Source organism: Amblyomma mixtum, chromosome 8 (genome assembly GCF_055824585.1).
Source record: "Amblyomma mixtum isolate Tamu chromosome 8, ASM5582458v1, whole genome shotgun sequence".
Taxonomy (NCBI): domain Eukaryota; kingdom Metazoa; phylum Arthropoda; class Arachnida; order Ixodida; family Ixodidae; genus Amblyomma; species Amblyomma mixtum.
Genome location: NC_143019.1, coordinates 17802882 through 17816826, shown reverse-complemented (window position 1 = coordinate 17816826; position 13945 = coordinate 17802882). Strand labels below are relative to the sequence as shown.

General features: G+C 48.0%; 1 protein-coding gene across 1 annotated transcript in view; it reads left to right on the top strand.

The window, feature by feature from the left end:
• The window catches only part of LOC149331538 (homeobox protein six1-like), a 61467-nt gene extending 47947 nt beyond the window's left edge, over positions 1-13520 (top strand). The window contains exon 2 of the mRNA XM_089556710.1: positions 12741-13520. Coding sequence (XP_089412836.1) covers positions 12741-13260 — 520 coding nt within the window. The 3' untranslated portion in view covers positions 13261-13520. The remainder of the gene's footprint in view (positions 1-12740) is intronic.
• The last annotated feature ends 425 nt before the right edge of the window (positions 13521-13945 follow it).

Below are 13945 nucleotides of genomic sequence, written 5' to 3'. Positions count from 1 at the left end.
TTGGGTCAGGAGAGCCTAGGTGGTTGGTGGCGGTGGGTCCAAATTAGGAGCAGGGGTGATGGCGAATCAGCGAACAATAAAAACTCAACCTCGAGAGAGGGTCACGATTCGCCGCTCGCGTGAGCTTCAACGCAAAGCCCGGCGCTCGAGGAGGGGGAAGAGAAGATTACTGCTAGTTCGGTGCATTAACTGAGAAGGTAGAGGGAGGGAGAAAAGTAATCGTTCCCTGCGGTGGACGCTGCGAGATAGGGCTGTCGAGTTGCGCGCAGTGCGAGTTGGATGGTTCTAGTTGTGGTTGTGTTTTGGTTAAATAATGAAAGTAAAGAGCGATGCACAGATCTACTGTGCCCTATGTATAAACACATGTGGAAGTGACGTACAGCGTTCTTCAAAAATCTCCAGGCCGCGGTGTTTGCTTTTTAGCTGTATTGGTGATTTTCGCGACATCCATCCCACATGGCGTTGGCGCCGCCAACTAATCTAAGATGGATCGGCCGGTACGAAACCACGTTTTGCTCCGTAAGAGCTTCGCCGGAAATTAGGATATTGTTAGTTTTGCTGCAAAAATATGTCTTAGTGGGAGCATTATATGGATGTTTCCACTGTAACGAGATAGAAGAGCAGCGAATACCCATGTCACACTGGCAGTTTGAATGCCTGTCGTCGAATATAATGTGTATCGGCTGGTGCAACACAGCGATTTCAATGATATCATTCAACTCGAAAAGGATCAGCTTAACGGAGGTTCGCGAATCACCGTTGAAGTATCAAGAGCCCTTGAGGGCATCCTCATACGCGCTAAACGTGAAAAAAAAAAGAAGATATAAGCGCGAAACAAATAAAACACAACCTGACTTTATTACAAAATTCAATTTTCATTTGGTGGTCAGATTGACGTCTTCGCAGGCCGTCTGTCGATCGCCAAATGAAAACTAATCGACGGGGTTCTTGTGCGGAGTGCCGCTGTGGTCGGCTCGTTTTCGCCTCTGCGTGCATCGCGACAACCGAGACCAAGGAGTGTCCCACAGGCGCTTCTATATACTGTGCTATAAACGCGACAAAGACGGTCATTACTATGTGGCAGCAAAGGCGACGAAAAATGAGTGCTTCCTCCACGAAGAGCCCGTCGTTGTTCACATTAGGCCCACCATCGCTGTCTGTGGACTGCGTAAAAATTGGGAAGTATTTGAACATATTTTTCCGAAACGAACGTCCAGTTTAAAATAGCAGTAACTTCATTATTTGCCTTGTTTTATCACCGTTTCACTTCGTCTCTTTATACTCAGTGTTGCTACCCCTAGCTCCATCTGTCGGGTGGCCTCATTGAAACTGACCGTTTGGCATCACTGCACCTGCATAACTATCGAAAATATTAATGGTCATTAGCTCAAGAAGAGTTGAGATTGCCCATGTGACAATTGCATCAGTGTCGTTGCGTGAATTTTCTGCTGACACACAGTGAAATTGAGAACAGCAACTTTTCACGTTGTAATGGGACGCTTTCAAGATCGTGACAGTGTAGTTGCCATGAGGCACCGAGCCTATAAAAGATGATTTCCTCGGAATAGACGTGCCTAATTGAATACGCGTTCTTATGTGACAACAAACATCGCTATGAGCACACATGACTAATGGACGCGTTTCAAACTCGAAGATACTTGTGCGTGGCTCTGTCTCGAATGGCAGGCCGTGTTGCGGCATTCGTACTTGGTGAGATGGGGCTGTTTTATCCACGCAGGCCGAGCTGGGGAGCGATATAATTATCTCGTTCTGATTCCATTTCTGGGACCAAAATTAAGTGCAATAAAAAAAATGGAACATAGTTTTGGCTCCTCACCCTCAATACCTGTCAGTGGAATAGGTCAGTCGCGCAAGCGAATTGTAACAATCGAATAGAATCGGACGAATATTATTGTAATATATTACAGCGGGGTACATTCATTTCGTGTCTTGTATCCACTACAGCCGACGCGGTGGCTCGGTGATTATTTTGCTCGGCTCCTGATCCGAAAGACGCTGGTTCGAACCCGGCCGCGGCGGCCGAATTTCGATAGAGGCAGAATTCTAGAGGCCCGTGTACTGTGCGATGTCAGTGCACGTTAAAGAACCCCTGATGGTTGAAATTTCCGGAGCCCTTCACTACGGCGTCCCTGATAGCCTGAGTCGCTATGGGAAGTTAAACCCCCGTAAACCATTCCACCTTCTATCCACAGCTTACCACAAACTAAGAGCTGTAGGTGCGCCTGATTTCTCCGTCGAAAGAGGGCGCTGGAAAAGGCGATATCCTTGGTCTCGCTTTCGGCTTGTACACATGATCGTAAATTTATATTCATGTATATTTACATTCATATATACGATGACTAAGAAGGAAGGCAGAAGGCAGCAGCTATATCAATTAGAGCTCAAGGGGCAGTGAGGGAGGGTTAACATTTGTGGATTTCTTTTTCGTCCTCAAAAATAGTGTGCGGCCTCCCATTGAAAAAGTTTGCGCAGAGAAAGGGGGTGGGGGGGTCATTTTTCCCCATAGACCAAGCAGCTATCCCTTAATATGTTTAACGTGACGCCTATTGTATCGCCTTTCCTTACGGGGCCTCCTCTAATCTCTGACTGATGCACGCAACTTGAGCGAGTCCGTGCAACCTTCGTTCGTGCTCTCTCTCTCTCCCGCTATAGCGAATGGGCGGTGCGTGAGTTGGTAGTTACAACGAAGAATACACACGTCAGAAACTTCAGGAGGGGAAAGGAAGACCGATGCCAGGAAAGGAGAGAGTGAGGGACAGTGGGTATACATGAAAGGAGAACTGTGGAGAGGGGGAAGGTGGTGCTCGTGCTTATTCACGATTGTGCATTTTCACGCTCTCGAGAGGAACCGGAACAATGGGAAAGGAAACAGCTGCCTTATTTTCTCTCGCCTTCGCCCCGCGCATAGCGAAAACGTAGTAGAAAAAAAAAGGCGATGATATATCGTCGGGGCTATTGTTGTTTCTTAGAAGAACCGTTTTATTTTTATTTTTATGGAACAATTTTCTCTTCATGAGCGGAAGGCAAGACGCGAGGGGCTGGACTTTTATGCCCAAGGTGGTGAGGTGATGCCGACATAAATTATTTAATGACCGCGTTTATACCACCCCCCGCGCTCGGCGGCTCACGCAAGCAGCACTCGTAAGGCGGTTACGTGATTACGCTGGCATGAATAACGCTTCGCTTGTCTTTATTATTTAGTGTGTTGTCATAATTATGCTTGAAACATTTAGGACATAGGTGCCGTTGTTAAGCACACAAACAGAGTAGCACGTGGGTGACTAATCGTCGCCCTGGAAAACCGGTGAGACTAGTTTTATAGTGCAACAAAAGGTGTGCAGGCAACAAAGTTAGGGCTGAAACGTAACCCCTTTTTGTGGTTTATCGCAGGAAACGAGGTGTCATGCGTGAGCACCGAGATCAATTTTGAATAAGTAAAACGTTAAATAGACACATATTTTTGTAGTTTAATTTGTGGATAAGCTTTAGGAGTACCTAAATGAGCTCGGGTCTAAGTGAAGCCTGGTTACTAAATAAATGAATGAAATTTCATTCCCGAACTCCGTAAAACTTGGCAACATAGAGGCTGTTGGCCACAATGCTTTCTTGCAAAGGAAGTAGAACGCTTGAATTTACTGCGAGGTTTGTTACACATACACAGTGGTTGATCATAATACGCGAATTTTTATTTTTGGCGAAGCTTTTGCTGTAGGAAGCTGTCATTGCATCCGCAATTGTCTCGCCGTTTTTTTTTTTCCATTTGCTACACCTACAAAAACACATCAGTATACGTGACAGGTATTTTCTGTCTTTTTCCTATCTTTTCGGCTTATAGAACCCACTTCTAGGCGGCAGAGTTCCTTGCATTGATGTCGAATGTCTTAGGTCTTGTCTCCTTGATTGTGGGCACCCATATTTTCTTACCTGCTCTGGAGAGACGGTACTGTAATTTGTACATGCGCAATAATTAAGTCTGCGTTCGCGAGCTTCTGTAGCATGCCCGGCTTTACATCATTGTTCCTCTGATGGGTTCAATAATCTATACGAATCCGCACTCTGTTACAGTTACCCCGTGATGCTGTCGTATATATTGCCACGACTAAATACTATATCACCCAGCTGTCTCCTATTACACGACTATCAGCCCCACTGACTTCTTGCTTCTGCGTTTAGCGCAGGGAAGTACGACGGTTACGTGGACATCTGCTGCATACTTAACGTAACGCCCTTTCGTATCACGTGCCATGCAAGCTGTAGAAAAACGCGAATAGTTTTCTTTTATGCGTACAAGTGTGTTATCAGTTCTTCGGATTATGGAAGAAACGGCCCTTTCCAAGGTTGATTATAAGAGCAAAGTCAAAGTGCCAGTCGCCAGTGACGCAGGAGTCCTGCTGTCAGGTGATTCACGGCAAATGTTCAAGCAAACTGCACAACAGCAAAACATTTCTATAGTCCTACTTCTGTAATGGCAAGTGATCGAACCTTTTGAATTTTTTGTTGATTTATTGTGCACACCACTATGTTTGGGCCTAGTTTTATCACTTTCAGACACAGAGATTATTATAAGTCGCTAATCTTTTATCTTCTGGTGTAGGGATCACTGTAGGGACTAAATACTAGAAAGTTACGAGTTATGAGCAGCGTTTTAATTTTTTGTGCATTACAGTGTCGCCACTATTCAGTACAAATTTAAACAAAACAGAAGAATTGCTGCTCGGACAGCCTTTTTTAACTACACGTTTCCGGCTCCACTCATTGGCCGTTTTGCTATAGTTAACACCCGTGACGTCATTTGTGTCGGCAGCAAGTAAAGTCGTTCGTCGGCGCTGGCATGGTAGGCTTAGTTGAGCACATGCAAAAACGCCAAAGAATCGAACGTGAAGATAATTCTTGCAATATACTGCCCCAGGCCACTTGTAGCCGTCAAGGCTGCAGACACCGTGAGGTACCGGGTATTTCGTTTGAGCGCGACTACGCCACCATCGTCCTTGCAGAAAGGTGCCCCATATACGGCCATAGCTGGAATATGTCTAAGCGTTTTAGTGAGAAAAAAAGAAAATAGAGGGAGCTCGGTGTTATCTCTACTTATCTTCCTGAAATATGAGCGCTTATTGTTCGCGTTCGTACCAATCTGCATGGCTTTCGAAAGTTATATATTAAAAATATATATATTGATGGCACCTTTTGCATTTCAAACGCTCCGAATTCTCACTATCGTTTCATAATTCTTCCTGAAATGATAGAAGAAGTAAGAATGATTAAGCGTATACTGCGAAGAGATTATAAAGCAGGTGTGATTTATCAGACAACTCCTAAGAATGTTTTTAAGCCATACTCGCAACAGTTGCATAGATCATAATCCGCGAGCGGCAGGGACATTTGGATGCCCGCGGCGTCCAAGGTGGCTTTTCTCGAGGCGTGCTCTGAAGCGTCCCGCGGAGAGATCATGTAAACCGATATCGAGAGACACGAGTCTTTTCGTGGGACACGGCTTCTCGTCCGACGTAAAGGCTCCGCACACGCGAAGGGTGCTTCGGGCACGTTTGTCGTGGTCGGTCGCGATTTTGCACGGACCGCGGACGTGCGCGGGACATCCATACCGGGCGTGCATTCGTGCACTAGCCATCCCTGGATCGGCCTTGGAGCTGCCTTCCTCGGAGCACGACGTGTCGGCATGAAACAGGATATGCCGGCGTGGAATCGCCAAGATGGCAAGAAGAAAATATGAAAGGAGATGAAAAGAGGGGATGAGAAAGAAAGAGAAAGAAAAAAGCTGATGAGGAAGGGTCAAGAAAAATAGATAAAAATACCGTGTACGAGTTTCCCTGCCCCTCCCCTCTTTTTTTTTTTTTTGTTTTGGAGCACGATCTCACGTTGGTACGAAATCTGAGGATTCCGTGTTGTGCGCGGATTCAGTGGAAATACGCGAGAGCGTGGTATAGCGCCGGTGTTCAGGAGTGGCAGGTATCGAGTAACGTGCGATCCCTGCATGTTCGCATAATCGTGTTGTCTTATGATCCTATAGCTTTAACACGTATTGGAAGCTCGCATCATCGTTTCATTTCAACTTGTACTTTAGACACCAGAGAGCGTTTATGTCCTCGTTTGACCGGGTGTAGGTTCATCATGTCTTCAGGATTAAAAATAAGGCTGTGTGCATGCTTTGGTTTGGTTTATGGGGGTTTAACGTCCCAAAGCGGCTCAGGCTATGAGGGACGCCGTAGTGGAGGGCTCCGGAAATTTCGGCCACCTGGGGTTCTTTAACGTGCACTGACATGTCGCACAGTACACGGGCCTCTATAATTTCGCCTCCATCGAAATTCGACCGCCGTGGCCAGGATCGAACCCGCGTCTTTCGGGTCAGCAGGCGAGCACCATAACCACTGAGCCATCGCGGCGGCAGCTGTGTGCATGATGACGCATGAGATACTGTGAGTTTTTATTCATTTATTTATTTACACATACTGCAGTCATGGAAACCATGCAGGGGGGCAACATTCAAAAAGCAAAAATAATATGAAACACTAGGCAAAACCAGCGTTCCGGCAATAAACAAAGGAAACCAAACAGAGTGCACTGATATCGCTAAGTTTTCCACATGCGGTACGACACTCTTTTCAAAAGCAGCGGCATCATGAGCCGAAAAGACATTTGCTGGCAGTAAGCTCCATGTTGTGATTGTTCGTGGAAAAAATGAGTTTTTGAATATATTTGTTCGCGCAAAGTATGGGGTAAGGTTATGGTCTATTGCGTGTCTGTCGTGTAGACTGGGAGGATATATAGGAGGATATATATAGGGATATATGTAGGATACAATGAGAGTTGACTGGACCTAACCTATTCTTCGGGTGGGAATTAAAATTAGCATGTCCGTTTTTGTTTTTTCTTTGCGCACGATCTCACATTAGCACGAAATCCGAGGACTCCGTTTTGTGGATTCGCTGTAAGTGCGCAGAACATACGCCTGCACTGCAACCGACCCGCCCTTCTCGGTATTGTCCAGACCCGCAACATGTCAACCGTCGTTGTCCAAAAATTGCGCATGCCAGTCTGAGAGCCAGCGCGCATTGCTAACCCCACTGGTAACTTGCAACGACCTCAACCTCAGCCTCAATACGCATTGTCGCCTTTTAGTCACGACTTCCATCTGAACCATTGTGGGAGCGCGGAAAATGGTCCGATCATAATGGAGCTGTCGAAGAAGGTTAGAACAAATGTGCCCTAACGAATTTCACTGTTGGGGCAGCTGCTAGAACGTTTTAGAAGTAACGAAGTGCAGCAGAAGTCAACGGATACAAGGAGTGGACGGAACCAGCGCTTCCGTTCAGACCTGCCCTCCGCGCAATTCTGTTGTGACTCGTATTCTCATGAGTTTAAAGGGGCATACAGCATAAGTCTGTCCGCAAGAACCCTCAGTCCCCATCCTCCCCTGCTGAGCCACCATGAGGCATAAAAAAACACTTGCATCGATCTCGACAATTCAAAACTCTGGAAGCTTCTGTAGATCTAGAGAATTAGACAAGGACATGGAGTACATTAACATTCACTTTACTGATCACAAGGGCATTATCACTGCGCTAAATAAAGAACTTCCCCCAAACTTATTCTTGCTTTGGAAAGTTGCTCCCTTCTCCACTACAGCTAACCTTGAGCATTCGCGTTACACCATAACCACTGACCCAACTGCCGCCGCGGTGGCTCAGTGGTTATGGTGCTCGACTGCTGACCCGAAAGACGCGGGTTCGATCCCCGCCGCAGCGGTCGCATTTCAATGGAGGTGAAATTCCAGAGGCCCGTGTACTGTGCGATGTCAATGCACGTTAAAGAACCCCAGGTGGTCGAAATTTCCGGAGCCCTTCATTACGGCCTCTCTCATGGCCTGGGTCGCTTTGGGACGTTAAACCCCATGAACCAAACCAAACTAGTAACTCTCCTGTAAGTTCTTTTTAAGCTTCTCGCTACTGTACGAATGTACAGGCGTGCAAGGTTTCGTTACAGTTCAGTTCTTCACCTTATTGTGTACATTTCTAACAAAAGTCTATTTTGTCTTAGCCAACATATTGAACCAGACTCCCCAGCGTAGTTCCTTTGGAAAAAGATAGAAATTAAGTAAAATGTAGTCGATCACTTTAAACGGAAAGGTAAACGTATCAGCAAGACCGTATGCGATCTTCCAATATGTGTCACCTTGTCTTTCAGTGAACGATTCTCCAACTGCAGCTGTATCGAATATAATGCGCCGGTCACGATACAAAGGCGCTCGCGGGCTGACTGTGTATATACTCCGTTCGTGTGAGAGCTAAGCGAAAAAGGATGATCGTGTGCGATAGAGAATCATGTGAGGATGATGCCCGTCAAAATTTGGTCGATGTGTAGTAATTAGTTAATTAATTAAAGCCAAAAATGTCACTTTGATGTCAAAATAGTATCGGAAGTCTACATAGCGTAAGGACGTGAAAACAATACTAGGCGTCAAAATTACGGGAAAGAAACTCAACCACGTGACAGAGGATGATCATATGTTGTTGTACACCAAATTTGGTGGCTAAATAATCAGGGGCCGGAAGGTCATTTAGGCGTCAAAATAGCCCCGGACGGGCGTATAGTGGGAGGACGTGAAAATAGCGGTAGACGTCAAAATTGTAAGAAGTAAAAAAGAGAGGCAAAAAGTCTAAAGTGAAGCAAAGAGAGGCGACGAGTGTGAAGGAGGCATCAATGTTTTCGCATTCTCCGAGTGCGGGTCGCCGCACTGTTCTCTAACGTTTTATTTTTACGCTCACGTATTAAGAAGCACGCACAAGGAGGCATATGTACAGGAAACCCGGGAGGAACACTAACCTGCGAAGGCGCTCGGACATATGTGTCGGGTACGACAGGTGCAAGGCACCGTTTCAGCCGAGGGGACGTCGCGAATGTTCCGGGTAATCCGCCACGACGCGCCGGACGCGCCCGTTTCCGGCGCTTCAACTCGTGATTGCGGTCGGTGAGGGCCTTAGGGATGTGACCGCACAGCCTGCGATTAATGATGTGTTCTACGTGTTTGTGCTGCTAATGCCAGCACCGTCTTGCAGGCAGATTCATACTTGTTGCTCTTTTTTCAAGTTTCTGTCGCGTGAATCATATGCGGCTTCCTAGCCTGTGGCAGGAAAGATAATTTCAGTGATGCAGTAAACTCACACGGTTTGCCATACAAATGTCGCACTGTCACTAGCATACAACTGTGATACGAATGTCATTCTTTTTCGCAAAGTCATACATTGGTCACAACAACGTCATATAATATCATACAAAGTTTATAACATTTTGTATGACGAAGCCTGTATCAGGTTATTGCATCATACAGCTTTTTTTTTTTTTCTGTAGAGGGGTTTTCGATGAACTTCTGATCTCTCTGGCATCAATTAGTATTTCTCGATTAACTGATACTTCACTGAGCGCCTACGAGACCAGCGCGATAACGGCGCCACTGCGAAGAAAACTGTATACTGCTTTCTCAAAATCTGCGTGCGTTTTCATGTCGTCCGAGCGAAAGAACGACGACACACACGAATAACGAAAGACAGGATTAAGTGCTCTTTGCGCCCGATTAACAGAGATGAAATTATAACATTGTAAAGAGCCAGCTGTACAATCCTGTGCCGTCTGCTTCGTGCTCGAACAATTTGTATGCATACTAAGTCGCCGTTTCGCATTTCATTTTCCGATGTAGTTAGCGCGGTACCAAGCTCAGTTATCCGACACGAGAGATGATCTTCGGCAACGATAATCCATTACAAGTTCCCGAGGTATTATTCGTAGCCGTTTTCCTTGGCTTAGGAACATAATAATCACAGCTTCGTTAAAGCTTAACCAGTCACAGCATCGCTACATTTCGTTGTAGCCTGCTGACTGCGTCGTCTGCAGCGTGCAGGAGGAGTAACAAACAGTTGCGACCCCTGTTGCTTCCGGTGCGCCCTCCCCTTTCTCTCCTCTCTTTTCGCTCCTTCTTCCATCTCCTCTCACATGGCATGCTTTAGGAATAAACCCTTCCTTGCAACCCTTTCCCCTCTACGCCGCAATAGAATGGCTAGAGTGGCGTCGAATTCAGACATGTTGTTTTTATATGAGATGAATTATTATTTTTTTTTTACAACCAAATTCGGGTTTACGAATGCCGTCTTAATTGTTTACTAGCCGTTCATCGACTCTCTTAACATCTTTGTTCTTTTGGAAACAAATGACGAGTCAAACTATTTGTATAAAAGTTTTCTTTCCTCAGCTGAAGGACAAAAAGAAGCGTTATTATTGTTACAATTGATATCATTATCATTATTACCAGGACCCATTGGCAATCGTGGCAACACGCGCTCACAAAAGCAGTAGTCATGCGGTTCCGGAAAGGCATGACTTCGTAAAAAAGTGTGCAGCGGAGAGGATATCCATGTGTGCAGTCTTAAAAAACCACGTAACACGGCTACAAGGCCACCGCGCCTGCGCTCTGCGGTCTCGATCGAAAGAAGTCACCTCTGAGTGAAATACGACACCTCCGCGACCACACTGCACGTCTAGGACACCACCAGTTGCGTGCGACTTAAGGAAAGTTGTCGGCGTATGGACACCTCATTACGCCTTTTCCTTTCGGTCCGCACGGCGACATAGTTCCGCGTCCTCTGCGCACCTCAAAGCTCTGCATAGCATTGTTCGGCGCGTATGAAGTCAGGCGTACTGAGTCAGAAACTTGTATTCCTCTAGCGAGTATTGGTTATATGAAGCCATAGATAGCTGATATGATAAGGGCAGCGCAAGGACGCGCGGAGTGACACAGTGCCCAGTCAATGCGTGTATCCTTTCCAACCACCAGATTGGATCTGCCAGAGCAGTAGCTTTACAAGCGCTGCACCGAACTTTTCCAGACAGATATATAGACGGACTAAAGGAGGGTAGGGAGGGAGGGGTTACTGCGCTGCTCACAGGCTCCATAGAAAAATAAAGAATGTGAAGAAAAAGGAACAGCGAGTGGGAAAAATAAGGAGAGAATAAAGCAAAATCCGTTTTGGATGTGCCACAGACGCGCTCAGAGACAGGGCGGACTCTATATCATCGCGCCACCAGGCGGCGCGAATCCTTGAATGAATCAAAGAGGAGGGACTGTCAGAAGCCAGGAGGAGAGGGGGAGAGAGAGAGGACGGAAGACATGCGGTGCGCAACGGAGAGGGATGGAGAGGGAAGCGAAGACTTGCGCAAGCGATACAAAAGGCCACGAGAGGGCGCTGTAAATAAATCATGGCGGAAAGAAGTGGCGATTGAGGCAAGCAGCCGCTGAGGAACATCGAAAGGGCCAGGAGCGAAAGGGGCTGAACCAAAATAAAAAGCGCCTATTTTTTTGCCGCATGCGCACGCGATGAAACGGGAGGCGTGGCGGAGACGGAACGAGAACCACCGCCACCACAGCAACGTCGGACTCAGTCGGGCCGAAATGTACCATTCGGTTATTTTCTCGGCGTCTTCTGTTTTTGTTCTTCGTGTTCCTTCTTTCCTTTCGCTTATTCGTTTCTTCCCGGTGGAAACCGGCCAGACAGCGGCGGACGACTCCTTGACCTGACAGCCATAACGCAGCGTGGCTGTAGTATAGGCATCGAACTCGCGCGAACGTACGCGATTTTCGCCATTTCTCCACCGTGATGAACGTGGCGCTGCGGTCGACACTAGGGATGGTTGAACATCCGGGCCGTATTTTGAATGGAAAACAACAGCGACACTGCACGGCCCTGTGTACGTAGGCGTCTAGTTTTCAAGTATCAGTTTTTGTTTATTTAGTTGTTTACATTGTTTCCTAACCGGGAGAGGGGAAAGGCGGTTGCGCGATGTTCTAGACTTCATGATCGGGGTACATTTGGATTTTAGGCAGCCTTCCCCTACCGAAAAGAGTTATATGACGCAATAACCTCGTAGGGTTTGTCCTACAAATTTCCTACAATTATCTTACAAATGGCATACAAATGTCATTCATATTTCCAAAATCATACATTTGTCATACAGATGTCTTGCAATATCATACAAGTTGTATGATATTTGTTTTAAGACGCCTCTGTGAGGTTATTTCACCATACAGCTTTCTTCAGCAGGGTCCGACACACCGGTTTGTACCTGTTCTTTTTATCTGTGAACAGAATGAACAGCCACAGTCCACATTTTCTTGGCCTTGTGGCATTGACCATTTAGCCCTAACCGATGGCTGCCGCGGAGCTTACTGTTTTGAATAAGAAGAAAGAAAGCACGAAATTACATTAAGCCTATTTCACATGCGAGCGAATACGCTTGCGATTCCGCCGCCTCGGCACAAAAACCCGTTTCGAGCGATCTTTTCACCGCGACGCGCCGCTCATTCGCTGAATTCGCTCAGCTGCTTGAAGCTGAACCAGCCTTTAAGCACGTATCATAAAGCGATGGGCATATGCCGTGCAAGTTTGGGCAAATTTAGCAACTGAATAATTGGAAATGAATGCAGCGACCTATCGTTTGCATAACATGTTTGCGGGCTCGCCAGCGACAACGAATGTCACGAAATCCTGAGGCATGCCATGATGTAAGAAACAGCACTGGATCGCGAACTAAATACGCGCATTAAAGACTCAATGATGTTTGGGTGTTGCGCTAATCGTTTGTCCCGCTACACTCGTAACGTGTTCTTATAAAACTCGTTGTTACATAACTCGTTGTTGTTACTCTTGATTGCGCAGGGACCCGAACGACAAGCTGCCCACTAAAGGATCGGGCAACAGCAACCACTCCAGCAAATCCGGTTCGGACTCGGGCGGCTGCATGAGTCCGCCTGACAGCAGTACACTGCTCAAGGCGGACCGACAGCACCACAGCAAGGCGTCGCCCCCTCCTCCACAACCGTCCTCAGTCACTTCCGGCGGCGTGCCGCATCACCTCCACCTGGGCGGACTTCCGGGCAGTCCGGCCACGCCCACCACCGAACTGTCCCTGCACCACCCGCACAGCATGAACGGCCTGTTCGGTTCGGACCTGAAGAGCCCGTCTTCGACGGGCGCCCCCGTGCTGGCGCCGCCGGTGCACCCGTCATCGACCCTCACGGCAGCGGCCGCCGCGGCCGCCGCAGCAGCTGGGGGGGACCCGAGCTCCATGCTTCCGGGGACAGGAGCCAGCGGCTTCCGGCTCGGACATCCGCTGGTGTCGGCGGCGGCACTGAGCGACCTCAGCCTGGGCCTGACGCCCGATTACCAGGCCTTATGACAATCAGTCGCGGGGACCGGCGAGTCCGCCTGGTCCCCGCTCTGCCTGCTCCCGCCGGAACCGCACCTGATGGCGGCGCAGACCCGGGGAGCAGCGGCCGCTGCAGCAGCGGCGAGGACTGAGTCTATGTTCTGCACGTAACGGGACTCCTGGACCCAAGTCTCACGAACCACGTACCGCCGCCTTGGAAATCTTGGCGGCCATACTGTGCAGGTCCAACATGGCCGGGCCAAAGAACCCGAAGTCCGAGCTCTCCTTTGGACACGCACCAGTCGGGACAACAGACCGTTCGGTCTTAGGCGAAAGAGGTATCGATGGGACGGCTTCGTAAAAACAAACAAACGAGTGGATTCAGGATTAAGTGTTGCTGAATGAACAGCGCTGCCGTCGAGGACTGCAACGGTTTTTGGGCGTCTTCACCCGCCAGAGGACGCGGGACGCTGCGCAAGCCGCTCATGCTGCCACCTCAAACCGTAGCCGCTAAGCCTCGTAGAAGACGTCGTAAGGCAGCTCCGCTTTTAATCCTGATGAGGCGTGGTTCCGGGACTGCTTGTAGCACGGGAATGACAAGACTAGACTGCAGCAGTGAATAGACTGCACAGGACGCAGGGACAAACAAATAATGGCGTACGTACCTGGCCGATGAAGCTAGATCAAAAAAATACGGTGCCGTCTACCGGACGGG